Here is a 26,663-nt window from a genome sequence, read left to right on the forward strand (position 1 = left end):
TTATGTAGAGACAAAAAATGATTTCAATTGCTTCAATCCAAATCTTCATGAAGAGCAAATATTTCCCATTAAGAAACAAGTGAAGATCCACTCTGTTCAAATTAATCAAGAATTCAATGAAGCGTTGCTATACTGATACAATGGGGATCATAGCTTTTGACTTCCTTCCAGTGTCTGCTGAAAGGTGAGGCCAAAATATGAAAAGCAATTAAAAACAAAAAGCATTCCTGGACTCATAGAATCCTGACAATGTGGAAACAGGTCCTTCGACCCAACAAGTCCACACCAACCATCCAAACAGTAACCTAGCCAGACCAATTCCCCTTCCCTATTATCCCATATTTATCCCTGACAAATGCACCTAACCTACACATCCCTGAACACTATGGACAATTTAGCATGGCCAATTCACCTAAGCTGCACATCTTTGGATTGTGGGAAGAAACCAGAGCACCCAGAGGAAACCCACACAGACAAAGAGAATGTGCAAACTCCACACAGACAGTCGCCTGAAGGTGGTATCAAACCCGGGTCCCTGGCACTATGAAGCAGCAGTGCAAACCACTGGGACACCGTGCCACCTAATGGTTCAGTTTGCAAATTTGTAAATATACTACCTAGTGAGGTACTGCACCATACAGATCAAGAAAATTCCAAGACAAAAATCCAAAAGAACAGTGGATGCCTGTCATCTGAAACAAAAACAGAAATTGCTGAAAAATCTCAGCAGGTCTATGGAGAGAAATCAGTGTTAAAGTTTCAGGTCCAGTGACCCTTCTTCAGAACTGTTATTTCAAGAAAATTCCATGGTTTGATTTCAGTCCACAGAGTTGCTGGTTGTCAATCAGCTTGTGCAATTAGCCTCAGCATCTGCCGATTTTCACACAAGAAGAATGGCTCAAAAGGGGCAATATAAGAGATTATATGCAATCCAGTGCTTTCTGAAGAGGAAGGGGGAGAAATGGACATTCTCCTGTTAAGTTGAAGAAGTTAACAATTCAATTGAATATACTAGCTGTGTACACTGGAGCAACCTATTAAATGACTCATCACACAGCATAGGTTTAAGTGAATCTTTTGTACTCCCAGTTAGAGGACAAATACAGTAATGCAACATCAATAGTTGAAATGAGCTGTCACATGTTGTCACAGAGATCATTGCTTGTCCAGGTGCTGAGTGCACTAAACACAGTTAACAGCCAGCCAACTTTTGCTAAAGTCACAGTGAAATAACTGCAGACGGCCCTCATTAGCAGTAACTGAAACAGATCATCTAAATAATCCTGCATGTTGAGATTTTACTACATGTCAGGATCGTACACTGGGCGGCAAACTGTGCTAATCTTACTAGTGTTTGCAACTTGTTTGCCAAGAGCACGCTAAATAGTTTTTTTTGGAACTGAGAAAGCATTTAAATTTGACAGCCACTTTGGGCACATGTTTGATAGCATTTGGAAAAATCCAATCCATTTTTAACAATAGATTTAGCCAACAGTAACCATCCCTATGCCATGTGAAATTAACTGCACAGAATCAGGACATACCACCCAATTAATGTATGCCAGTGTTTATGTTTCACACCAGACTCTTCGGGTCATAGAGATGTACAGCATGGAAACAGACCCTTCGGTCCAACCCGTCCATGCCGACCAGATATCCCAACCCAATCTAGTCCCACCTTCCAGCACCCGGCCCATATCCCTCCAAACCCTTCCTATTCATATACCCATCCAAATGCCTCTTACATGTTGCAATTGTACCAACCTCCACCACATCCTCTGGCAGCTCATTCCATACACGTACCACCACCTCACCTGTGACTATCGATGATACAAATATCTCAGCAAGAGGCCCACCAATCACTTCTCCAGCTTCCCACAGAGTTCTCGGGTACGCCTGATCAGATCCTGGGGATTTATCCACTTTTAACCGTTTCAAGACATCCAGCATCTCCTCCTGTGTAATCTGGACATTTTGCAAGATGTCACCATCTATTTCCCTACAGTCTACATCTTCCATATCTTTTTCCGCAGTAAATACTGATACAAAATATTCATTTTGTATCTCCCCTATTTTCTGTGGCTCCACACAAAGGCCACCTTGCTGATCTTTGAGGGGCCCTATTCTCTCTCTAGTTACTCTTTTGTCCTTAATATATTTGTAAAAACCCTATGGATTCTCCTTAATTCTATTTGCCAAAGCTATCTCCTGTCCCCGTTTTGCCCTCCTGATTTCCCTCTTAAGTATACTCCTACTTTCTTTATACTCTAAGGATTCACTCAATCTAGCCTGTCTATACCTGACATATGCTACCTTCTTTTTCTTAACCAAACCCTCAATTTCTTTAGTCATCCAGCATTCCCTATACTTACCAGTCTTCGCTTTCACCCTGATAGGAATATACTTTCTCTGAATTTTTGTTATCTCATTTTTGAAGGCTTCCCATTTTCCAGCCGTCCCTTTACCTGTGAACATCTGCCTCCAATCAGCTTTCGAAAGTTCTTGCCCAATACCATCAAAATTGGCCTTTCTCCAGTTTAGAACTTGCCGCCTTCCTTAATCTCATTTCACCAAATAATCTTCTATTCCTTTCTCCTTTATCTAGCTTCTCTTTAAATAAACCAATGATCTTTGCAATACCTATTTCACATGGTTGCAAGTTTCACAATTTCAACATTTCCTAATAAGGAACTTCTTCTGAAATCCTTAATGGAGTTATTAGTGACTGTCTTATATTTATTCTTTTATCATTTGGTTTGATGCCACATAATGTGTATAGATTCAAAATAGACTGATCAAGGATAGGGCAAAGTCTTTTGGTTTCTACTTCAAAATAACACTACTTACTATACAATAGTACTCAATACTATTTGACATGGCAATCTAAGGTTGACCAGACTCTTATGTTATAGTGATATTGTTAAGGTCTAAACTGTCTTCCTCTTGTGTCCGTGTGTTCTCAAAACTCTTATTCTAGAGTGTTCTAGCTCTGCTGATGCTTTGCAATTTATTCTTAGGGATGTGCACTTCTGTGACATCGTCGTAAGGTAACTGCAGGGAACCAAAGCCCTTACACAACCTTTATGATCCTGAATTTTTAAATTTAATTGCACAAGTTATGCTTCAATATTAACAGTATTAATGCTTCACGGTTACTTAAGGCTCCTCGAATTCGATTTTTTAAAATATTGCAATCGAGAAAATATAGGGACTTATAAACAAATGATCTACAAATGAATAAGTAAGAGCCCTTTTCTGTAACAATAAAGACCCACAGTTAAATAGCAAGAATATCTATGCATGTACATTATTTCCTATTCCCTTTTCACACGTGTCGTGAGTCTCTATAAATGTAGAAAACCATTGCTGGTTGGGCATAATTTTAGTGCATGAGATAATCTTAAAATACAACAGCTACTTTTGAAACTTTACCAATGCACACTGGCTTTCTGGTACAATATTACAGTAACAAACACCATATTTATATGAATTTTTAGGATTTTTCACTTTCTTTTAAAAAAAATGCATCAACTTCCTTTTACTCCAAATAAACATTGCCACTCAGGCCAATGAATGGTAAATGCATAAGAATAATGCAGCTTAATTCATCAGTCCACTTTTCTCACTATCATAACAATGACAATATTTATATTTATTTAAAAGTACTGCAACATCCCAAGGTGTTTCATACAAATATTGTAAAACTAAGAATGGGCTGTTTCAGACAATTTGAAGTCAGAAGAGGATTTTAGAGTGTCTTAAAGGAGCAAAGCAAGCAAGAGAGATATGAGAAGAAATTCCAGAGCTTGGGGTCGAGGCAACTGAAGGTACGACCATCAATGGTGGAACAATTAAAATTGGGACAGATAAAAGGTCAGAATTAGAGGAATGCAGATATCATATAGGCTTATGAGCTGGAAGAAAACGAGAAGAAAAGGAAAGGCCATGAAGAGATTTGAAAACAACAATGAGAAGAGAATTTTAAAATCAAGCTATTACTTGACCAGGAGCCAGTGTGGATTAGAGAACAGAGAGAGGTGATAGTGGAACAAGACTTGGGAGTTTAGAGAGCAGGATGATAGAAGACGAGTGAAGAGTATGATTTTGTAGTTAAGTTTTGAAATAATGAAGACATGAATAAGGGTTTTAGCAGCACATGAGGTAAGACAGGGTGAAGTTGAGCTGTGTTACTCACAGGTGGAAATAGATCGTCTGCATGATGGCACAAATGTGAGACTGGAAGCTCAGCTGAGGATCAAACACTGAGGTTGTGAACAAACTTAGCTTAATCACAGAGAAAAAGATGGAGTTGGTAACTAGGGGATGAAATCAGAAGTGAGGACCAAAAACAATGCTTCTGTCTTCCCAATACTGAATTGGAAACGCTCTCTTTTCTATTTGTCATTTTGATTCACCCACCTGCTTATGATTGGAAAAGTCATTGGCAGAGAATCAAATTGATACTCTCCAATTCTGCATGCTCCATGCTGTATCAAACTTATAAAGCAACACATTGCGGGCAACCTGAACTTTGTGGATACAAAGCTTGACAAAAGTGGCTGCTGTACTGATCATTATACAATTCATTAACAATCCTTAGTTCATCAACATTGAAATATGATACACATCTGTAATTTTGAACAGGACAGGCTTTCTTTGTCACTCCTGTGAGGGTCAAAGATTCTTTGCAAGCATAATCAGCTAGTGTACCTAAACCCTAAAGACAAGAACTGACTTGAACCAAAATACCAATTTCATTGACCCAAAATGCATTTGCTTTGTAAAATTCCAACTGAAACCACCAAAATATACATGCTATACTTAAGAAAAGATCACAAATCAAAAATGCTCTGTTTTTTTTGGCTTTCAGATGTTTCGAAGTACTGCCTCAGGTTTAAATTTACAATCCAAATTGGATTATGTTACTTACAGTGATTTGCTTATGGGATACAATACAAATATGAAAATAAATAACATCTTATGTAATTTTCCTGACCCAAAATAGAATTGAAAGTGTCCTGTGGATTCTGAAATCACCAGCAAATTCTACCAATAGTTCAGAAAGATAATTTCAAAGACAAGCCCTGAAGATTATTTATGGCTCTTGTAAAAATGTACCTCATAACATTTCAGTTAACTTATTATTAACAATTGTAGCACTGTTTTACGAAGGAATTAATTCTCAGCATTTTGATAAATATGACATTATAGTCAAGATACTTCAACAAAACCATCATTATTCCTCTACATATGATTGACAATCAAAGCTGATTGCTTCTGCAAAGTGTCAATCACTTGTTTGAGAATCAATTGAGCCGCTTACCTGGCTCCACCTCATGCCAACCACTGGATTGACTGCCACTTCCTGGAGATCGACCCTGGTTGGTATAAAAAGGTTCTTCACCAGGGCTGTCCATTTCATCTTCCATTGATTTGTGGCGCTTTGTAGAACTGCAACAGGGAAATAAATGTTAGGATCGTGCTATAACACTCAATCCATGTATACTCGACCACATTAGGACCATAGTGTCACACTGCATACGCTACATTCACTGCAATGCATGCATCAAAACCTGTCGCAAATTTATAGTCAATATCTATTCAGCAGATCCTGTCAGGAATGTGCAATCTTGCTTCGCCTTTGTGCACAAGAGCCTGTTGGGGCGTTACAGTCACATTCAATCCATTTAGTCTGGACTTCTTTAGATGAACTGTCCCTGATATCCATCCAAATAAAATATTTCATTGTTCATGCTTGGATTTACTTTTTTTTAACACCTAGCTTCTGGTTTAGAGAGGAAATTGCAAACAACATCGATCACACAGAAGATTGGCAAACACCACAAAGTACCACAGCGGAAGCAGTTAATGCACCTAGCAATAAATGGTAAGACATTAAGTACTTCTGGTAAAGATTGTTACTTCAGCTTTTTTAAAAAATAATTATGGTACCCTATGTTGTATCCATTGATCTATTTCTTTCCTTTCTATCATTTCTCTTCTACCAGCTGTGGTCCTTCATGCTGTTTTTGAGATAATGCTGATAGGTGAAAAAGTAAAAAGAAGCGCTGTTCTTAACTATTAGTCCTGTTGGTAGAAATTTCAATAAAGCTAAACAAAGCTTTGGTGCTCCCGTCTATTCAAAAATTCAAATGTTGCAGTTGGTAATTAGAAAGGATGTTTGTTGAAATTTTGTGCTGTTGTAATATGTACACCCTCAAGAAAGAAATTATTTATGTACAATATTTTTATGAATAGACTTCTCAACGTTTAGGTATCCATTGATCTATTTCTTTCCTTTCTATCATTTCTCTTCTACCAGCTTGAATTAAAAATTCAAGGAGTAACTTTTCTGTTTGAGTTACAATGAGTTACTATTGCTGGTTGGTCAGTTCGGATGAAAGTAAATATGAAAAAATGTTAACTACAAAGAAATTAACATTTGAAAATAAGAATATGAAATTATGATTTACAATTTGCATTTTCCATAAAATATTGCTTCTTCAGTTGTGTCAAAATAATAGGACATAGAATGTTACAGTACAGTACAGGCCCTTCAGCCCTCGGTGTTGCACCGACCCATGAACATAATCCGATGCCCACCTAACCGACACCGTTCCATTATTATCCATGTTTGTTCAATGCCCATTCAAATGCCCTTAACATCAGCAAGTCTCCTACTGTTGCAGGCAGGCCATTCCATGCCCCTACTACTCTGAGTGAAGAAACTACCCCTAATACCTGTCCTAAATCTATCACCCCTCAACTTAAAGCTATGTCCCCTTGTGTTAGCCTTCACCATTCGAGGAAAAAGGTTTTCACTGTCCACCCTATCTAACCCTCAATAGGCATAATTTATTAAAATCTCTTGAACAAGGGCATGTTAAGGGATTCTTTCAGGCTGATGGTGGTCTTGCCCATTGGTTGGAGAACCAGCAGGGAACCCTCTGTACCTTTCAGGGGAGGCCTGACAGAATCAAATGTCTTTCATATCCTTGTGTGGCCAGGGCTGAGCCATCCCCGTGATTGAGGTATCCAACTGTGGAAGTCTCACCCTACTAGTCTGGCAGCTGACAACTTCAGGGGAAGAATTGACTGCAGCTGGCAATGCATCCACAAGAGGCCCAAGATCATTATGGGAGCCTAGACAAGAGGTGAGTGACTGTGTCTTAAGAATTACAGGGTGAGGAGTGTTGGAGGGGTTGGTGGTGGTGCAGGGGGCAGATGCAGTGGAAGTGGTATCAGATTTAGCAAGCAGCTTCACCTCCATCCCCAATACCAGATTTCTGATCAGGCATAGAATACTTAATTACCACCCCTCCTCCCAAAACATCTCAGAGTCCATAGGCAATCCAATAGGAAGGCATGGTAAAGCTCTGCAACCTCCTTTGATTCCTAAACCATGGTTGAGTTGTGGCTACTTCAGGGATAATGAATAATTAATTAGCCTAACTGACATCACCACTGACAGCGGTGAGATGTCAATTAGGTCTTCGGCAATGAAGTGGACTCAGTTACCCTGCTTCCCACTGCAGTGGGCCACATTAAATCCAGCCCCTGGGTGAGATTTCAACTCATTCAAGACCCATTCACTTACGCAGTTAAAAGCTGGCCCAGAAATGAAATCAGGTGAAGAATCCCACGAGATATTTTGTTAGTTTTGTCACAGAAGAATGCACAATGACAATGATACTGCAGATTCAACATAGAACAGTACAGCACAGCACAAGTCGTTCGGCCTTTGATGTTTTACTAACCTTTTATCCTACTCTAAAGATCAGGCTAACCTCCATACACTTCGTTATACTATCTTACATGTGCCTATGCAAGAGTTGCTTAAATGTCCCTAATGTATCTGACTCTACACAGAGTGTGGTGGGTGTGTGGAATGCCACCGCCAGCAGTGGTGGTAAGGAACCTTCCTCTGATATCTCTCCTAAATCTTCCTCCAATCACCTTAAAATTATGCCCCCTTATGGTAGACATTTCTGCCATGTGAGAAAATCTCTGGCTATCCACTCTATCTATGCTTCTCATCATCTTATACACCTCAATCAAGTCACCTCTCATCCTTCTTCGCTCCAATGACATAGATTTCAGATTCAAGTAAGACTTCCCAATTCCTTCGTCAATAATATAATTCAAGACATTTGTCTACTACAGGCAGTAGACCACGGGTTCTGGTCTTGAGGTCTGCTCGCAAGCTAATTTGTACACAAATAATATTAAATAGTTGTTCATACGTTGGATTTTTAACATTTCACCTTGCACATGGTTGTGTTCAATGTATGAGCATTCATAAGTTGGATGTACATAGAGACCTCCTGTATCTTCCCTTACTCTGCTGAAGGCATTCACGGATGCGATGAGAGCCTCAGCAGTGAATGATAGCACGATACTTCAACATAAGACATCACGATTGACCCTGCCCTCAAACACCACTGCTTTTGCACTCTACAGACAGGGATTGCTAAATAACAATCTTGAACAGGAGTTCTGGCCAATTTTTCTCATCCTAACCTAGGACTGCAGTGGTATATTGTAGCAGCTGCAAAAACGTGGTAAACGTCATTAACACATGCCAAAAATGAGCCTGACATTTGGCTGAGTTATTAAGAAGACGCACAATGCGATGTGCTGTAGATATAGTAGCCAAGCTAACAGACCAAGCTTCTATATGTTATTCACAGCTTGAAAATAACCCCTAAGTCAACAACAGCATCTCTAACTGTAGAATCAAATAAGTTTTTTCTTTTTTGTTTATCTACAAATAAATAGAGTCATAGAGGTGTACAGCAGTGAAACAGACCCTTCGGTCCATCTCGTCCAGCCAACCAGATATTCCAACCCAATCTAGTCCCACCTGCCAGCACCCGGCCCACATCCTTCCACACCCTTCCTATTCGTATACCTTTAATGTTGCAATTGTACTAGCCTCCACCACGAGATAAGCACGTGGGAGAAAGCAATAGAAGGATATGATGATGTGGTGAAATGAAATAGGATGTGAGCAGTCTCATGTGGAATAGAAACAATAGTATGGATCTATTCTGTCACCTGACCAGTTTCCATCTGCTAGATATTTTGTAACACTCTGTATGCAACTGAATCTCCACCAGAGATGTTACTTCAACACATTACTCTGGAAGCAGTGAAATCATGCTTCACTAAATGCAATATGAACCTTACCTGTTGGAATTCCTGGGGTCCTGTAACTTACATTAATCAAAGTGACATATGTCAATGCTGGTACATCTAGAGCCCTAAAATGCCAAAAGCTGTGGTGGATAATACTGGTTAGACATAGGTTTTGAAATATTTCAAGATGCTCCCTTTATAAGAGGATTGGTATCAAAATCTCTGATTTCCACCCTGGGTTTCTCCATCTGTGACCATAAGCTGCACTTAAATCCATCGAACTGGACACTCACTGCTTGCACCTTCAGAATTTGGGATCAGGAAGTAGAAAATCCAGATAACTCTCATCCATTTGCCTCACCTTTTTACAATGCAAGGCTTCCAAGGGACGGTGGAACTCATGCTCACCTTGTACCCAAGGTTCAATACTCAAGGCAAATCCCAATAACTGCAAAACACAGAAATACCACTGGTCCCAAAGACAGTGACAGTCACTACTGGTATAGGATTGGAATAATTAAAATTTGGCAATTAAAGCACTGGAATGTAAAATTCCAAAAATTATGGATTCTTTTAGGCACAAAAGGTACTTATGAAAGAATTAAAACAATATCTACGAGTGTTGAGACATCAGGATTAAGATTAGCTTCCACAATACACACACAGCTTTAAACCAAGAAACATCTGAGTTTGTGATGATAGAAGTTACTTGTGATAGGCGAAACTCTAAAAGGTCTGGAAAATATTTTTGTTTTAATGACACTGAGGATGTTTTTTCTCATCAGCACAGCAGAGGCGGAGACATTATTGAAAACTGCTCAAGTTGACTCTTCAATGCTTTCCTTTGCTGGAGGTGATTGCCAAAGAAACCAAAAAAAACACTTCCACAGAGGCAGACAGCCAGTGAGGATATTTATGACTCCACTTAGGTCCAAATTTCAAAACCTTCCAGCATATTTCCAATGTCAGACACTCTGAATGTGGAGCCTGGTCGCCATTCCGAAAAGGCCTGTCATCAGGCTACCAGAGCCCCCTTTCAATCACAATGTCGTTGTGATGAGAAGGGCCCAATCACAGCCACAGCCACAGCCACTGCCACAAACAATCCTTCTCCTTTACTGATGGCACTGACTGCTATCAACATTCTTCTTTCAATTACAGTCATGCTTCAGAGAAGCCTGTGTTGAGGTGCCTTCACTGGCCTTGCATTTCACAGCAGCACCCTCCTCTCCCTGGGAGACTTTCCGCTATACAGTGCCGTGGGTTCTTAGATGGAATCTCCCAGTGTGCTTAATTAGACAGCAAACATCGAAGCAACCTTATTGACTGCCTCCTGGTAGATTCTGTCTGTTTGCACATCTTATTGCATGTGGGAACTGACCTGGAAATGGTTTTAAATCAGGGCCTCCCTAGCATGCTCGCAAAGTGAGATTTTCATGTCCACAAGTAGTAGTTGCTGCTGTGGAACTGGATTGATTCCTGATTGGCTCCTTTAAAAAGCTGGTGTTACTTTTCCACAGAAGGTCAACTGCTCACTGAAGCCTGATTCCTGTGAAGTGAGAACCTCTGTGAAAAGATAGGGGTACATCCCACCCATCTTTTCAGCTGTGAGATGGTGCTGAGGGGATGGGGAGATGGTGAAGACGAGAGGAAGGGATGGTGCTGAGGCAAGGGAGAGATGACAACGAGAGGAGGGGTATGAGGGTGAGAGGAGGGGTATGATGGTGAGAGGAGAGGGAAGGTAAGGACACCCCTTGATCCCTCCTGCTTTGCCAACTCCAACCACCACTTCGACCCAACCCACTCCCTTCAACAACCCGACCATACCCAACCATGTTTCAAAACCCCCAGCACAACACATAACTCTTCTCCCCTCCCAGCCACCCTTGCATGATTCTCACTAAGCTGGAACCACACCCCCTCATTCACCTGTCAGTCTACCCCTCACTTATTTGGCATTTTGTTCCCCTTCACACATCATACTCTCCAACACCACACCCACCCCATTTGCAACATGCTACCATACCTCCTCACTTAGGTTAGTCTCCCTCAATCACTGAAAGTGCCTTTGTGACCTTTAACTTATGAAGCTCTGAGAGAGTTAGCCTGTAACGTTATTTCTGCATTGAGTGGATTTCTCTGAAGAAGGGTCACTGGACTTGAAATGTTAACTCTGCTTTCTCTCCACGATGTTGCCAGACCTGCTGAGTTTCTTTAGCAGCTTCTACATTTATTTCAAATCTTCAGCATCCACGGTTTTTAATGTTTTAGTTTACTTGCGTGGATCTCTAACTGATTTCCTGCCAAGTACACATTTGGGACAGGCCAGATTTGGAATCTAGATGGCTGTGAATTCACTGACAGGTAAAATTGTGTATCTTTAAAAAGGACTTTCGTGGTTGAATCTGTCCCAATAACAATCAGAATATCTGGGCCATTTCTCGAACTGTAGATTTCACCTTGATGTTAAAGATGAAATTGGATTTTCATTAAAAGTAGCAATTTATCTGCATCCACAGGCAGATTCCACTACCATTTTTCTCTCTGCTGTAATTCAGTGTCACACCAGCCTCCTCTTTAATGTTTTCTAACAATTCTGCAACTAAACTGAAAATTCTTTGATCGAGCTCCAACTGACAATTGCAGTAACTAAGACATATTAATAAAGCTTCTGTTGTATGTCCTTGACACTACAAATGTTACAACTGCTCTATATTTTGCAATCCATTAGCAGGAATTTTCCTCATTTATCACAAAATTCAACCTTGCTAACAACATCTAAATAGTGGTGTGAAAGCCATACAATATCATTAAGAATTAAACATCTGCATAAATTATCAAACCACCCAGAGAGGGACTGACACCTTGTACCAGTGTGAAGCTAAATCTGTACAATTATGGAATCCGCTTTCATAGCAACATATAAAAAAAGGTCATGTGTATATATCCAATCACTGGAGCAACATATTACATCAGTAAGCATCCAAGATCTTTCCACACAATCCTTATTGTATTAATCTGATTTTGATTTAGTGGATCCATTCATAAAATCCATGCTTTTAAGTGGGTGGTACAGTGCCAGCTCATGTCAAAAGGTTCATATCAATCATCCTTACTGAAATTCTCATCACAACAGCAGCAAGTACTGCCAAAGTTAACTGGTACCCCAAAAAGGAGAGATTGGAGAAGAGGCACTTGAGCCCACTAACACATAGCTTGTAACTAACACTTCTCGAGCACTAGTAAAGGCTCAGCAGCAGGTCCACTTTCATGTCACTGGGTCACACAACACAGGACGAGGCCATTCAGCCCACAGTGCCAGTGTTCTTTCTTTGACAGAGACATCAAGCACTCCAGCTATAATCTCATATACTTGCAATTTTGTTCCCCTTCAAATATTTATCCAATTCCCTTCCAAATCTGTTACCATCCACTTTTTAGGCAGTTAAGTTCAACTGAAAATATTTTTTTAAATCCTCTGAATTCTTAAACATGTACACTCTAGCTAATGAACATCCTTCTAGTAAAGAATGGGTCACTGCCGTCGAGGCATTAGACCATCAGACATAGGAATGGAAGTAAGGCCACTCGGCTCATTGAGTCCACTCCGCCATTCAATAATGGCTGATGGGCATTTCAACTCCACTTACCCGCATTCTCCCCGTAGCCCTCAATTCCTTGTGACATCAAGAATTTATCAATCTCTGCCTTGAAGACATTTAGCATCCCGGCCTCCACTGCACTCCGCGGCAATGAATTCCACAGGCCCACCACTCTCTGGCTGAAGAAATGTCTCTGCATTTCTGTTCTGAATTTACCCCCTCTAATTCTAAGGCTGTGTCCACGGGTCCTACTCTCCTCGCCTAACGGAAACAATTTTCTAGCGTTCACGCTTTCCAAGTCATGTATTGTCTTGTAAGTTTCTATTAGATCTTCCCTTAATCTTCTAAACTCCAATGAATACAATCCCAGGATCCTCAGCCGTTCCTCGTATGTTAGACCTACCATTCCAGGGATCATCCGTGTGAATCTCCGCTGGACATGCTCCAGTGCCAGTATGTCCTTCCTGAGGTGTGGGGACCAAAACTGGACACAGTACTCCAAATGGGGCCTAACCAGAGCTTTATAAAGTCACAGTAGCACAACGGTGCTTTTATATTCCAACCCTCTTGAGATAAATGACAACATTGCATTTGCTTTCTTAATCACGGACTCAACCTGCATGTTTACCTTTAGAGAATCCTCGACTAGCACTCCCAGATCCCTTTGTACTTTGGCTTTATGAATTTTCTCACCGTTTAGAAAGTAGTCCATGCTTGTATTCTTTTTTCCAAAGTGCAAGACCTCGCATTTGCTCACATTGAATTCCATCAGCCATTTCCTGGACCACACTCCCAAACTGTCTAGATCCTTCTGCAGCCTCCCCACTTCCTCAGTACTACCTGCCTGTCCACCTAACTTCGTATCATCGGCTAACTACGCTAGAATGCCCCCAGGCCCTTCATCCAGATCATTAATATATAACATGAACAGCTGCGGCCCCAATACTGAACCCTGCGGGACACCACTTGTCACCGGCTGCCATTCCGAAAAAGAACCTTTTATCCCAACTCTCTGCCTTCTGTCAGACAGCCAATCCTCAATCCATACCTGTAGCTCACCTCGAACACCATGGGCCATCACCTTGCTCAGCAGCCTCCCGTGTGGCACCTTATCAAAGGCCTTTTGGAAGTCTAGATAGACCACATCCACTGGGTTTCCCTGGTCTAACCTACTTGTCACCTCTTCAAAGAATTCCAACAGGCTTGTCAGGCATGACCTCCCCTTACTAAATCCATGTTGACTTGTTCTAATCCGACCCTGCTCTTCCAAGAATTTAGAAACCTTATCCTTAATGATGGATTCTAGAATTTTACCAACAACTGAGGTTAGGCTAATTGGCCTATAATTTTCCATCTTTTGCCTTGATCCTTTCTTGAACAAGGGGGTTACAACAGCGATAGTCCAATCATCCGGGACTTTCCCTGACTCCAGTGACTTTTGAAAGATCTCAACCAACGCCTCCGCTATTTCCTCAGCCACCTCTCTCAGAACTCTAGGATGTAGCCCATCGGGGCCAGGAGATTTATCAATTTTAAGACCTTTAGCTTTTCTAGCACTTTCTCTTTTGTAATGGCAACCATACTGAACTCAGCCCCTGACTCCCTTTAGTTGCTGGGATATTACTCATGTCTTCCACGGTGAAAACTGACGCAAAGTACTTATTAAGTTCTCCTGCTAATTCCTTAAATAGCATTGCCTCTGCTATTCTCTCCACAGAGGCGAAAGTGGGTACTGCAGATGCTGGAGATTAGAGTCAAGATTAGAGTGGTGCTGGAAAAACACAGTAGGTCAGGCAGCATCCGAGGAGCAGGAAAATCGGCGTTTCGGGCAAAAACCCTTCATCAGGAACAAGGCTGGGAGCCTTGGGGGTGGAGATAAACTTATTAGCCTGTCCTGCTATGCTTTTCCAGCACCACTCTAATCTTGACTCTATTCACGCCACAGATGCTGCTGAACCTGAGTCTCTCCAGCTATTTCTGGTTTTTGTTTCAGATCTCAAGCCTCCCCAGTTCTTTGTTTTATTAACCTGCTAGTAGAACTAATTTCTTGCATCTTCTCAAAATCCCCCAATTTTCAACACATTTATTAATCTTACTCTTCTCTACTGTAAGGGCTGTATGCGTATCATCCTGAGGCTAATGATTCATGAAGAGAAAAAGTGTTTTTCTCTCAAGTTTGTTGTATTACACAAGCAGTCTCAAATAGGTGACTTCAATCCCCTAAAAGGCTTCAATGTGCTCTGTAGCATGCTGTACCTCAGATTTAGGATGATGCTATACTTATGAAGGCTAAAATATGGGCAACCAGCCAGGAATGTGGTGAAACAGTTCAGTCAACAGGTCACAAAGATATCAGTGTTTTAGCAGCAGACAAGCTGAGCCAGGAGCAAAGTCAGGCAACGTTACAGAGTGGAAAGAGCTGGTCTTGATGATGACACAGCTATCGGGGTATCAAATATGACAGCAAGGTTGTGGACAAACTGGTTTAATTTGCCAGTTAGACTTTTGCCAGGGAAAGAGATGGAGTCAGTAGATAGAGAATAGCCTTCACATTATTTAAAAGGTGACAATGTCTGCTCATCCAATACTGGATAAAACTAGAAAAACTGCACAATCCTACAGGTCCCCAAACTAGTCGCCTTTAGGGAAGGAAATCTGACTCCAGGTCCATAGCATTGATATTTACTCTTAACTATTATCTGGAAGCCACTCAGAAGGGCAACAAACACAGGTCTATCCAGTGATGCACACATTCCGTGAAAGAATAAATAAGAAAAGGTTACTGTCAATGTACGTCCAAGTGACCCAGGAGAAAATAATTTATTTTTCCCATCTTCAATGCTGTTTGGCATATGGATGAAGATATGGTTGTTTCAAGAACTTTTGTTTTGGATGGGAGCAGCTTGTTCAGTTTTTCCAAGAGACTGAAATGTTGCTTGCACCAATTTAGAGTTTTGGAACCTAACAGAAATGTGTTTTGTGTATATCTCATTAGTACGTTCAAATCTGATTGCTACATAATTTCGATCTCTTGTAAACATCCCTGTTTCCACCTGAAACTACACTTATGTTAGGGTAGAGGTATAGCCGTCTCTCAACAAACTGGAATTGGACCTGGAATCTCTAACACAACGCACATAATATTGCATCATTTCCTTCATAACAAGCATGCTCAAATTTCACTTGGCAAAAGGCACAAACTTATTCAAATTCTAGATAATGCTCCTGCCCACATTCTCATGACAACTTGCTCATCATAATAAAATCCAATAATCTATAAATCCAATATATTTGGAGATAAGCTACTTTTAGAAATCACATGATGTACATTCATATCAAAAATTCGGATATGTTGGTATTCTCTATTCCACATTTATTCATAGCATCATAAAACGCTTGAAATCTTTATATCACATGTATCACATATATCGTCAAACAATTTCAAAGCAAATAAGGAAGGTTACAAATAAATTACTGGGTTATTATCTACGGTTCTTGCATTTAATCGTTTTTATCAGTAACCAGAGTGCATATATCAGAGAACTGTAATAAGGATAATTTGTTGTGCTAATTAAGTACATATTCTGCTGCACATGAAATGGCTCAAATCAAAACAAAATTACTTCAAAACAAAGCCGTGAACACCAATTTTGGGTTTTAAGCAAGTCGTTTAACAGTAATAAAGAAATGATGGTATTGTGCATTGGTGTTTCAAGACGATAATGGGGTCGAAACTAAATTCAATAGTGTTTCCTTTTTGGGGGCAAGCCCTTTGTGTTTCAAAATGGCATTTAAGATGCCTGCACACAGTGGTAATGTGAAGCACATTCGACAATTTCTTATTAAAAGAGATTATGACCTTAATTAGTGTGCAATGTTGATCTGACATCAGTCTTACCATTTTAGATTCCTTAGCTAGTGGAAATAACCTCTCTGTTGTCTATCTGGTAAAGTCCCTTCACAGCCTTACATATTTCGAGAAGAATGAGTGGGCGGCACGGTGGCACAGTGGTTAGCACTGCTGCCTCACAGCGCCAGAGACCCGGGTTCAATTTCCGCCTCAGGCGACTGACTGTGTGGAGTTTGCACGTTCTCCCCGTGTCTGCGTGGGTTTCCTCCGGGTGCTCCGGTTTCCTCCCACAGTCCAAAGATGTGCAGGTCAGGTGAATTGGCCATGCTAAATTGCCTGTGGTGTTAGGTAAGGGGTAAATGTAGGGGTATGGGTGGGTTTCGCTTCGGTGGGTCGGTGTGGACTTGTTGGGCCGAAGGACCTATTTCCACACTGTAATCTAATCTAATCTAAAAATCGAATCTAATAAGTGATGATCTTTTTAAATCCAGAGTATAAGCTCAATTTATTTAACTCCCCATCTTAAGAAAGCATTTTCATATGAGATATTTATCGAGTAAAACTTCACCTCGTCATCCCAAAAGTAAATATATCCTTCTTTAAATGTGAAGATTAAAACTGTTTATGATGATCCTAACAAGGCCCTGGGCAATTGTAGCACGACTCCCTCATTCCAGTACTTCAACTGCCTTGCAATAAATAGCTAATATAATTTGGTGAAACTGTGTGCACATAAGACCATAAGACATAGGAGCAAAATTAGACCATTTGGCCCATCAAGTCTGCTCCATCATTTGATCATGGATGGTATATTTCTTAATTCCATTCTCCAGCCATCTCCCTGTAGTCCGTAATCCCCTTATTAATCAAGAACTGATCTTTCGGATAACGTGGAAAATTGCCTAGGTCTGTCCTGAAAACAAAAAGCAGGACAAGTCCAATGTGGTCACGTATAGGCCCATCAGACCCTGTCCATCATCAGTGAAGTTGGTCATTGATAGACCTACGAAGTGAAATTCCTCACTAGTTTAGATTCTACCAGGGAGTCATACAAAGAACCAATGAAACTTGTTGTGGGTTGGGGGGGCTAATCATCTCAGTCCCAAAATATTATGCAGCAGCACTCTATAGTTGTCTAAGCTCAACCATCTTCAGCTGATTCATGAAGGACCTTCCCTCCATCATAACAGTCAGGAGTGTCCATTTTCACTATTGCATAACGTTCAGCAAAACTCACTAATCCTTAGGTACTGAAAATATCTATATTCGTATAGCAAAACGTGAAAAATATCCAGGATTGAACTGATAAGTGGCAAATAACATTTGTGCTGTACAATTGCTACAAAATTACAAGTTCAAACTTGAGAGAATCTAACCAACTCCCCTCAAAATTCAGAGACATTACCACTGAATTTTCCACTATTAAAATCCTGAAGGGGAAGCATTAACCAGTGATTGAACTGAAACAATCATATACTGTAAATGAACAACCCATAAACAAATGAAAAACAGCTTCTTGTGGGACTGTTTCCAACTCTTTGTAGGAATTGATCTCCATGTTATTTGCTCCTACTTTCGCCTACCATGTTTTTGGAAGACTTCCCTGCCTTTGCTGACAGAGACCATCTCGTCTCTTTTCCAACTCCTCCAGTGCACCTACAGAAATCCTTAATACACGCACTGCTCCATGGTCAGTCTATACTGTTTATTGCCCTGCACTCATCCAAATCATGTCAGCACTTCCAACAGCTATAAAGTGCTTTCCTTTTAAGAGGTGCACACTAGCTCTTCCAGGCTAGTTTGAAGTAGCAACTTTAGACATTCTTCTGATGCTTGTACCCAATGTACAACATGTTTAAGGCTGTCTGTACGCAGCAATCATTAAAATACGCAGGCAGCACGAAGGTGGTGTGCTAGCCACCTTACATTTAACAGGCATGGATGATTCTACACTGCAGTCCTGCACATTTTTTTCAGGGAATATCCAATGCGCTTCTCTCGTGTTGAAGTACAAGTTCTCAGTGTATCAATCTTGGGGGTTATCACCTGGCAGGTCAAACCCTCTTACAGGGCAGAAAGCATGATCAGAAGTGGGAGTTTACACCTATTACAACTGGTTGCTTTTGTGGTCTACTTAATACCAGTGCACAAGCAGCATAGATGTAAGAAACATGTCCTCTTTGTCATGGCTAAAGCATAGTGCAAAGTCCCCAAAAAGTACAGGGAGAGATAAATATTATATTCAAAGTGGTACCAAAGAGATGTTCAATAAAAAGGACCTGGCACTGTTACAGCTCAAGGCATCAAACTCCGAGGCATCTAGGCAGGGTCAAATGGGAAGTTGCACAGAATTATAAGCCAATTGGACACATACACTGAGTGGCTATTTTACAAAGACCAGTCAATTAGTCATCTGAATATCCTCTTGATCAAAGAAAGCTGCATGATTCACTGGAAAATCAATCTAAAATCAGGAGAATTAGTTCAGAATATAAATTTCAATAATAACAAACCAGCATTTTCTTCAGCTGATATTCTACTTAGGCTTGCCTGGTTTCTTACATAGCTGCTTTTCCCATTTTCTCTTAAGGAGCTTTCAGGACCAAAATGGCACATCTCATGAATTAATTTTCAATGTATTCCATACACAGTATCTGTTTTCGGACATCAAAGAGAGCTGACGTTAACTCATTCTTGCGGACTATATCTTTGGACATTGTGTTTCAATTTTTTTCCCGTTCTGATGAAAGATTATTGACCTGAAACATTAATTCTGTCTCTCCACAGAAGCTGTCTGTAAAGTATTATCAATATTTCACTGTTTATTTTTGATTTCCAGCATCTGCAGTTCCTTGCTGTTGTATTTGAGAAAAAAAAGATTGGATTGACCGCGAAAAGCCAGACAGATTGGAAAATTAAGAAAATAATTAAGATCAAAATGCAACATTTTAAAAATCTAAATGAAACCGCATTTTTAATTGTTTTCTTTCTGGGCAAATGGGATTGATTGGCAGTCATTACAATTATCATTTCATTGTACAGTACTTACCTTGTAAATTAACTAAACTTTTTGCAGTGAGTGTAATTAGTGTGTAAATTCAGCAACTTCATGAAACACAGGATAGTTTTGTGAAGCTAACAGCAAAGTAGCCCATATCCTTAGCAACTTGAGGGAACTTGAAATTGTAGCTCTTCCTCATCAGATATTCTTGGCCGATTTGCACAATAATTATAACATGCTTTTCTCAGAGACCAGTCATAGCAAAATCTGGGCCAATAACTTTCATAGGCCCAGTTTCGCACTTAACATTAACGTGATTGTAAGCCTATATTTTCACTTGTAATGTTAACTTCCTTTATTCTTGGAACAAATTGCATGGCATTCTTAAAACAAAAGAAGACACAGAGTGAGCATAATTAATAAGAATTTCAGAAAAATTCTAAAACGGTACCCAATATTTCACAGAAGCAAACCTCAATGAAATGTTAACAATCAAAAGATGGCATTGTACTGAGAGTTCATGAATCACCATGCATGGTTAATGAGAGGGTTGTTGAAAAAGAACCTAGAATTAACATACTAAGACCTGTGGAGCATCCTTTGAAGAGAACTGGGTAGCATTTAATCTGCATAATGGTCTAAATTTGGTACACAGTTCAATATCATAGTATAACAGGAGTCTGATAATGAACACCTTTAGTACAACTGTCAAAAATCATTGTGTGGCAAGTTACTTGGATGCATTTGGGGAGTAGAGCAGAAAATGCATGAAATAAAAATGAGGAGACATCTCAATTCTGTAGTTTTTTTGCACAGCAAAAAGAGATTTCTGAATATCACTTATCGACAATCATTGTATATTGGCTTAAATATCTCAGGTCACTTAAAATGTTCAGTCAAATTTCCAATGAATGCTTCTTATCTCCATTCCAAACAATCTGACATTTTATCTAAGATCAATTTACTTTAACAGTGCAATAATGACATTTAGTAATTGCTAACACACAGGTTAATTCATGATTCAGTATAAATCTTTTCATTACCTGCTGGAGGACGTGCTGGGCAAAGACCTCCTCATGGCCCCAGGGCTCATGCTATAATACGAAGATCCCTCCAAATCTGAGAGGGAGAAATTCGGGCCTGTTCCGGCAGCTATTGGCGCTGGAAGGGCAGAGAGAAATAAGCATAATTATTTTTTGAACAAAAAGATAAAAGCTTCTAAGACTTTTCAGAAAACTAAGACACAATGAATTTGCATTATATTGCAGTCAGGTCATATTTGGCAATCCTAGCTTAACAGTCTTTCAATTAAAAATGCATAATGTTCTGTAAATGTGTTGCAATAATAAGTAGCTTGATTGATTTGAAAAGAATTTGACCTGGGATCAGACTGATCACAATTCTGAAATCTTGCAGTGTGGAAGCTGATACAATGTGTGCAGTAATGCATTGGGAAAAACAGCCATAACTGTCCCAAAGAAAATCAATCATAGCAGCAATATTAATATCTAAACCTAAGGTCTTGTCTGTTGTTTCTTTAAGTGCGAATACTGAAAGCATTTGCTTAGACAGTCATTATTTTTAATTAAAATTTCAGTATTTTTAAATTTTGCCCTAAATCACTAAAACTAGGCTAATTTATAATTCTATTCTTCATTTAAATTTTGCAAAAGTGTTAAATTTTGTCAAAGGTCTTTATAAATTTTAAGTGGTTATAATGTATCCAAGTTCCAAACCTTAACTGTGCAAAAATCTGAAATACATTTTTCAAAGCTAAAACAAAACTCAACATGATAACCTTCATTAAAGAACCTAAGCATCAGGTGGTCTAATTGCAGTATAGTATTTTAATATCACTGGACTAACAATATCTGAAAACCAACAGTGATCAAAAAATATTCTTAAAGCATACACTTTTAGTAACAAATTAGCAACCAATACTTAGATCATTGAGATAGTAGTTTAGATTGCAATTGTAACTTGGTTGCAAAATTCCTTTTAGTTTTAAATCAGAATCATGTGCATTTTATAAACCTTAGACTGGACAGTAAACCTGCACTCTATTCCATGTAGTGTGTATAGGACACTTTGAGCAATACAAAACCTGTACCGCATTAAACACAATGACAAGGTTTCTGCTCCATATTTCCCAAGTCCATTAGTTGTTATCCAGTATTATGCTGGGGTTGAAAATGTGTACTTAGTTTAGAATAAGAACCTACATGTGTAGGTTCTCATAAACATCCTGACAAAGTTACCAAACTACCCCCACTTAATATTACCCTGATTTTAAGAAATTGCCAGTGAGGTTTAGACAAAATTGCAGGAACTTGGCTGAGCCATCTCTTACTGGACTATTTCTCTTTTGTGCTGGAAGGAAACTGTTTTCATCTTTTCAACGGCAAACTGGCTCTAAACATTGCAATGGAATTTTGCTGCACCGGTAAAAGGAACATCTTTTTAAAGCAATCATTAGAATACTACTAATTACAGTTCTTTAACATTTTTAAAACAAACATTTTGGAACATGGCCTGATTTCCTGTTCAATTTTAACTCAAAATTAAACTTCCTTTCTTTTATCAACCTTACAGATATCAATCTTTCCCACTGTCCATAAACAGATGTACATATATTAAATCCTACTTCCCCCTTGAGGGCCTCTCATTCTTCCATAACACATGGAAGTAGGCAGCCATTTTACACCTAATTATCTGATGTGGTTGTTCTCAAACTGACCGGTGGAAGGCAAAGGAGGCAGGCATTGAAGGAAAGAGTGCTTTTCCTTCCTTCACTTTGAACAAGAAGCTAACCTCCCCATAGCACTCTTTTTCCATCCTATTCAAAGCTACAGATTAGTCATGCAAGAAATTGTGGTTAAAAGCTTATGTTCTGACATCCAAAATATCTTAGGGAGGTACATCAATTTAGTGCCCGCAGCATCAACTGTGAAACTGGACTACCTTGATAGCAGCAATGAGTCAAGAAACTTAAAAGTGGAAGCATTTTTAGAAAAATCTTGAGTAATGCAGAAGTCACTTAACAATTAACAAAGAGTGACAAACAGAAGAAAATTGTTCCCTGCAGCTGGTCACATTAAATTCCTTGCAAAGTCAGAAAAATATAAAAAGAGGAACCTTTAGGAAACAGATGATTTCAAGGTTGACCTTTTGTGGTTCACACATTTTCTGTTCAGGTGCTAAAAGCATAAAATATTTGACAAATAGCCACTTTTGCACCATAAAATAAATCTATACTAATTAAAATTGACAGAATAACTTCGGTTTGGTAACATAAACCTTTCATACGAGGAACTTTCATTATAAAAGTCTTAATCTTAAATTAAATTGGATGTCTTTTGATATAGTTGACTTAAATATTGCAAGGCTTGATCAGTTTTATCTCATACTGCACTGTTGCTCTCCAGTTATTCTTTTCTCTGACTACGCAATATTAGCCACTGCAGCAAGCTGCCAATATTGCCTAGTGGAGCCAGGAATCCTCACTGCACTGAAATCAAGACTGATTGCACCATGTCCTACATTAAATGACTGATTTGCTAGTCTTCAAAATATGGAATTGACTCAGTACGCACATCATTTGCAAAGTCGGGTTCACTTAGTTCAGATGGCTAGATCACTAGTTTGCAATGCAGAGTAACACAAACATTGTGGTTCAATTCCTACACTGGCTGAGGTTTCAATGAAGGTCCTGCCTTCTCAATCTCCCCCCTCATCTGAGGCAAGGTGACTCTCAAGTACAATCACCTCCCTAATGAGAGAACAGCCCTCCAGGACTATGGCCACTTTAATTTATAAACTCTAAAGCCAAAAGTTGCCATTACTTATCCAGTGGTTTGTATTTTACCTAGTAATTTTTCCTATTCTTTTTCAATTATGGCCTGAATTAAATCTAAAAAAAAACTTGTAATGCTAATTTGTAAATAAGTTGAGCTAATATGGTCCTATTAATCATTCATGCTGACTGGATCAATTAAGTGACGATTAAACAATGTAAAGTTAGTTGAGGAGAAGTATATTCTACTAATTATCTAAACTGATTCCCAGCTAGACCTCAGTTGGATGATCAACAATAACACAGCAACAGAATTAGCAGTTCACAACACAGTTGCAATAGAAATAACAGAGAAACTTTAGTTCAGGTTTTATTTTGTGGTTTGTGTTGTAAAGTGCTCGTGCGTAAGCATCAGGTGGGGAAAAGACTGAGTCAATAAAAAATGTTTTCCTTACTGAAATAGTTTGTCCACATTCATTATTTGGGCTCAGAGATGAAGCATGGTCACCTGAGGAACAGCATAACAACAAACGTCACAGGCTGAATTTTCATCTGGGTGCACTAGCGGCCACACACGTTCCTTCACATTGCTGACTTTGTGCCATTTTGGGCTGCTCATTTTGCAGGTCAGGAATGCCTAGTGTGCAAACTTCTCACCCAACCCACCCTCACTAAGGTCAATTCTCCATTTTAAATGGGAAATGAAATTCAGATTTCCTCCTATGTGCATTTTTAATCAGGTGGAGTGGGTCTTTAGAAGCCTATGAAAAGCCCACCAGGTGAGATAGTTTGCAAAGTAAATTGAAACCTTGCTGAGAAGTCTGAAACATTATGAATGGCAAGTATAAAATGTTTTCCCACTTTCAAATTTCACAATTTGATGTTGTATTGAAATGTTTTGAATGCTACGATTCATTCCTTTAAAGATAAGACGCGCTTATGTTGACCAATGTTCTGCATCTCTTCACATGTAACAAAGTGTATTTCCAATGGAGAAAACATAATGCAGTGAAAAATGTTACAGAATGTCACATCCCTGAATGTTGTCATCTTGTCTACTTTGATTTAAATTGGTCTAGCTGGTCTAGACACTTGGGGAAAAGAAAAATCTAATCACCTGCTCCTTTACACTGATTGGCAAATACTCTATTCTTGAAACTGAAATAAACACCAGCTGTTCTCTCCTTTCCAGAGAGAAATCCATTGTTTGGACAATTGTGACCAATATTAATAATTCACTTCATTTCTTGCTCTAATAGGTTTTAACCCAGTTGTGTTCCATTCATCTGAGAATGGATGAAATTTCAGTAAGTTGTTAAAAACAGATCATCCTTTAATGTAGTTTCTGGTTTTTTGGCACAAGATTATAAGTAATACATGGTGTTATTCACATGGCAGAATTTGTTTTTAATCAGAATCAATGAGTCAGAGGGTTCTATTTGGGGTAGTGATGGGATCATTTCCCATTTCCCCAAATGAATGCAAAACATACTCAACTGATATTGCATGGAATCACAGGACTGTACCTAGTGCAAAAGATCATGGCTTGAGAGATTTCATGGGGACCACAGCAGTGACATGTGGTGGTACAGATAATCTAAGGTGCTTGGAGGAGAGAGCCAAGTCATAGAGTCCGCGAGATGTACAGCATACAGACTGACCTTTTGGTCCAACTCGTCCATGCCGACCAGATATCGTAATCTAACCTAGTCCCATTTGCTAGCACTTGGCCCATATCCCTCTAAACACTTCCTGTTCATACATCCATCCAGAATCCTTTTAAATACTGTAATTGTACCAGTCCCCACCAGGTCCTCTTGCAGCTCATTCCATACATGCACCACGCTCTGTATGAAAATGTTGCCCCTTAGGTCCCTTTTATATCTTTCCCCCTCACCCTAAACCTACACCCTCTAGTTCTGTACTCCCCATCCTAGGGAAAAGGCTTTGTTTATTTACCTTATCCATGCCCCTCATGATTTATTAAATCTCTAAGGTCACCCCTCAGCCTCTGACACTCCAGGAAAACAGGCCCAGCCAATTCAGCCTCTCCCTATAGCTCAAATCCTCCAACCCCGGCAACATCCTTGTAAATCTTTTCTGAACCCTTTCAAGTTTCACAACATCTTTCTTCACTATCCTATCTACCTGTGACTCTACTTTCAAGGAACTATGAACCTGCAAGCCAAGGTCTCATTGTTCAGCAACACTCCCTCGGACCTTACCATTAAGTAAGTCTGTAAGTCCTGCTCTGATTTTCATTTCAATAATGCAGCACCTCGCATGTATCTAAATTAAACTCCATCTGTCACTCCTCAGTCCATTTTCCCATCTGACCAAGATCCCATTGTATTCTGCAGTAACATTCTTTGCTGTCCACGACACCTTCAATTTTGGTGTCATCTGCAAACTTACTAACTACACCTCCTATGTTCACATCTAAAACATTTATATAAATGACAAAAAGTAATGGGCCCAGCACCGACCCTTGTGGCACACCACTGGCTACAGGCCTCCAATCTGAAAAGCAACCCTCTGCTCCCCTCTGTCTTCTACCTCAGAGCCAGTTCTGTATTCAAATGGCTAGTTCTCCCTCTATTCCATGTAACCTTGCTAACCAGCCTCCCATAAGGAACCTTGTTGAATGCCTTATTGGAGTCCATACAGATCCTGATGAAGGCTCCGGCCTGAAATGTCAATTTTCCTGCTCCTCGGATGATGTGCTTTTCCAACAACACACTCACAACTCCATATAGATCACTCTACCGCTCTGCCCTCATCAATCCTCGTTGATATTTCTTCAAAACAACTCTAATCAAATTCGTGAGACATGATTCCCTGTGCACAAAGCCATGCTAACTATCCCGAATCAGTCCTTGCCTTTCCAAATACATGTAAATCCTGTCCCTCAGGTTTCTCTCCAACAACTTGCCCACCACTGATGTCAGGCTCACGGGTGTATAGTTCCCTGGCTTTTCCTTACCCCCCTTCTTAAACAATGGCACCATGTTAGCAAACCTCCAGTCTTCCGACACCTCACCTGTGACTATCAATGAGGCAAATATCTCAGCAAGGGGGCTGAGCAATCACTTCCCTAGCTTGCCACAGAATTCTAGAGTACACCTGATCAGGTCCTGGGAATTTTTACACTTTCAAGCATTTCAAGACATCTAGCAACTCCTCCACTGTAATATAGACATTTTTCAAGATGTCATCATCTATTTCCCCACAGTCCATAGCTTCCAGATCTTTCTCCACAGTAAACACTGAAGCAAAATA

At 39.7% G+C, this 26,663-nt stretch overlaps 1 protein-coding gene across 12 annotated transcripts in view; it reads right to left on the reverse strand.

Moving 5' to 3' along the window:
* nfia (nuclear factor I/A) overlaps nucleotides 1–26,663 on the reverse strand; it is a 732,109-nt gene that overhangs the window by 150,774 nt on the left and 554,672 nt on the right. For all 12 annotated transcript variants that reach the window (XM_043699269.2, XM_043699272.2, XM_043699263.2 and 9 more), the window contains 2 exons: nucleotides 20,635–20,752; nucleotides 5,324–5,451 (listed from right to left, as the gene is read on the reverse strand). In XM_043699269.2, the coding sequence (XP_043555204.1) occupies nucleotides 5,324–5,451; nucleotides 20,635–20,752 (246 nt within the window). The remainder of the gene's footprint in view (nucleotides 1–5,323; nucleotides 5,452–20,634; nucleotides 20,753–26,663) is intronic.

This window comes from Chiloscyllium plagiosum, unplaced genomic scaffold, assembly GCF_037043375.1.
Source record: "Chiloscyllium plagiosum isolate Xiang-an unplaced genomic scaffold, Cpla_swu_hap1 HiC_scaffold_9, whole genome shotgun sequence".
Taxonomy (NCBI): Eukaryota; Metazoa; Chordata; class Chondrichthyes; order Orectolobiformes; family Hemiscylliidae; genus Chiloscyllium; species Chiloscyllium plagiosum.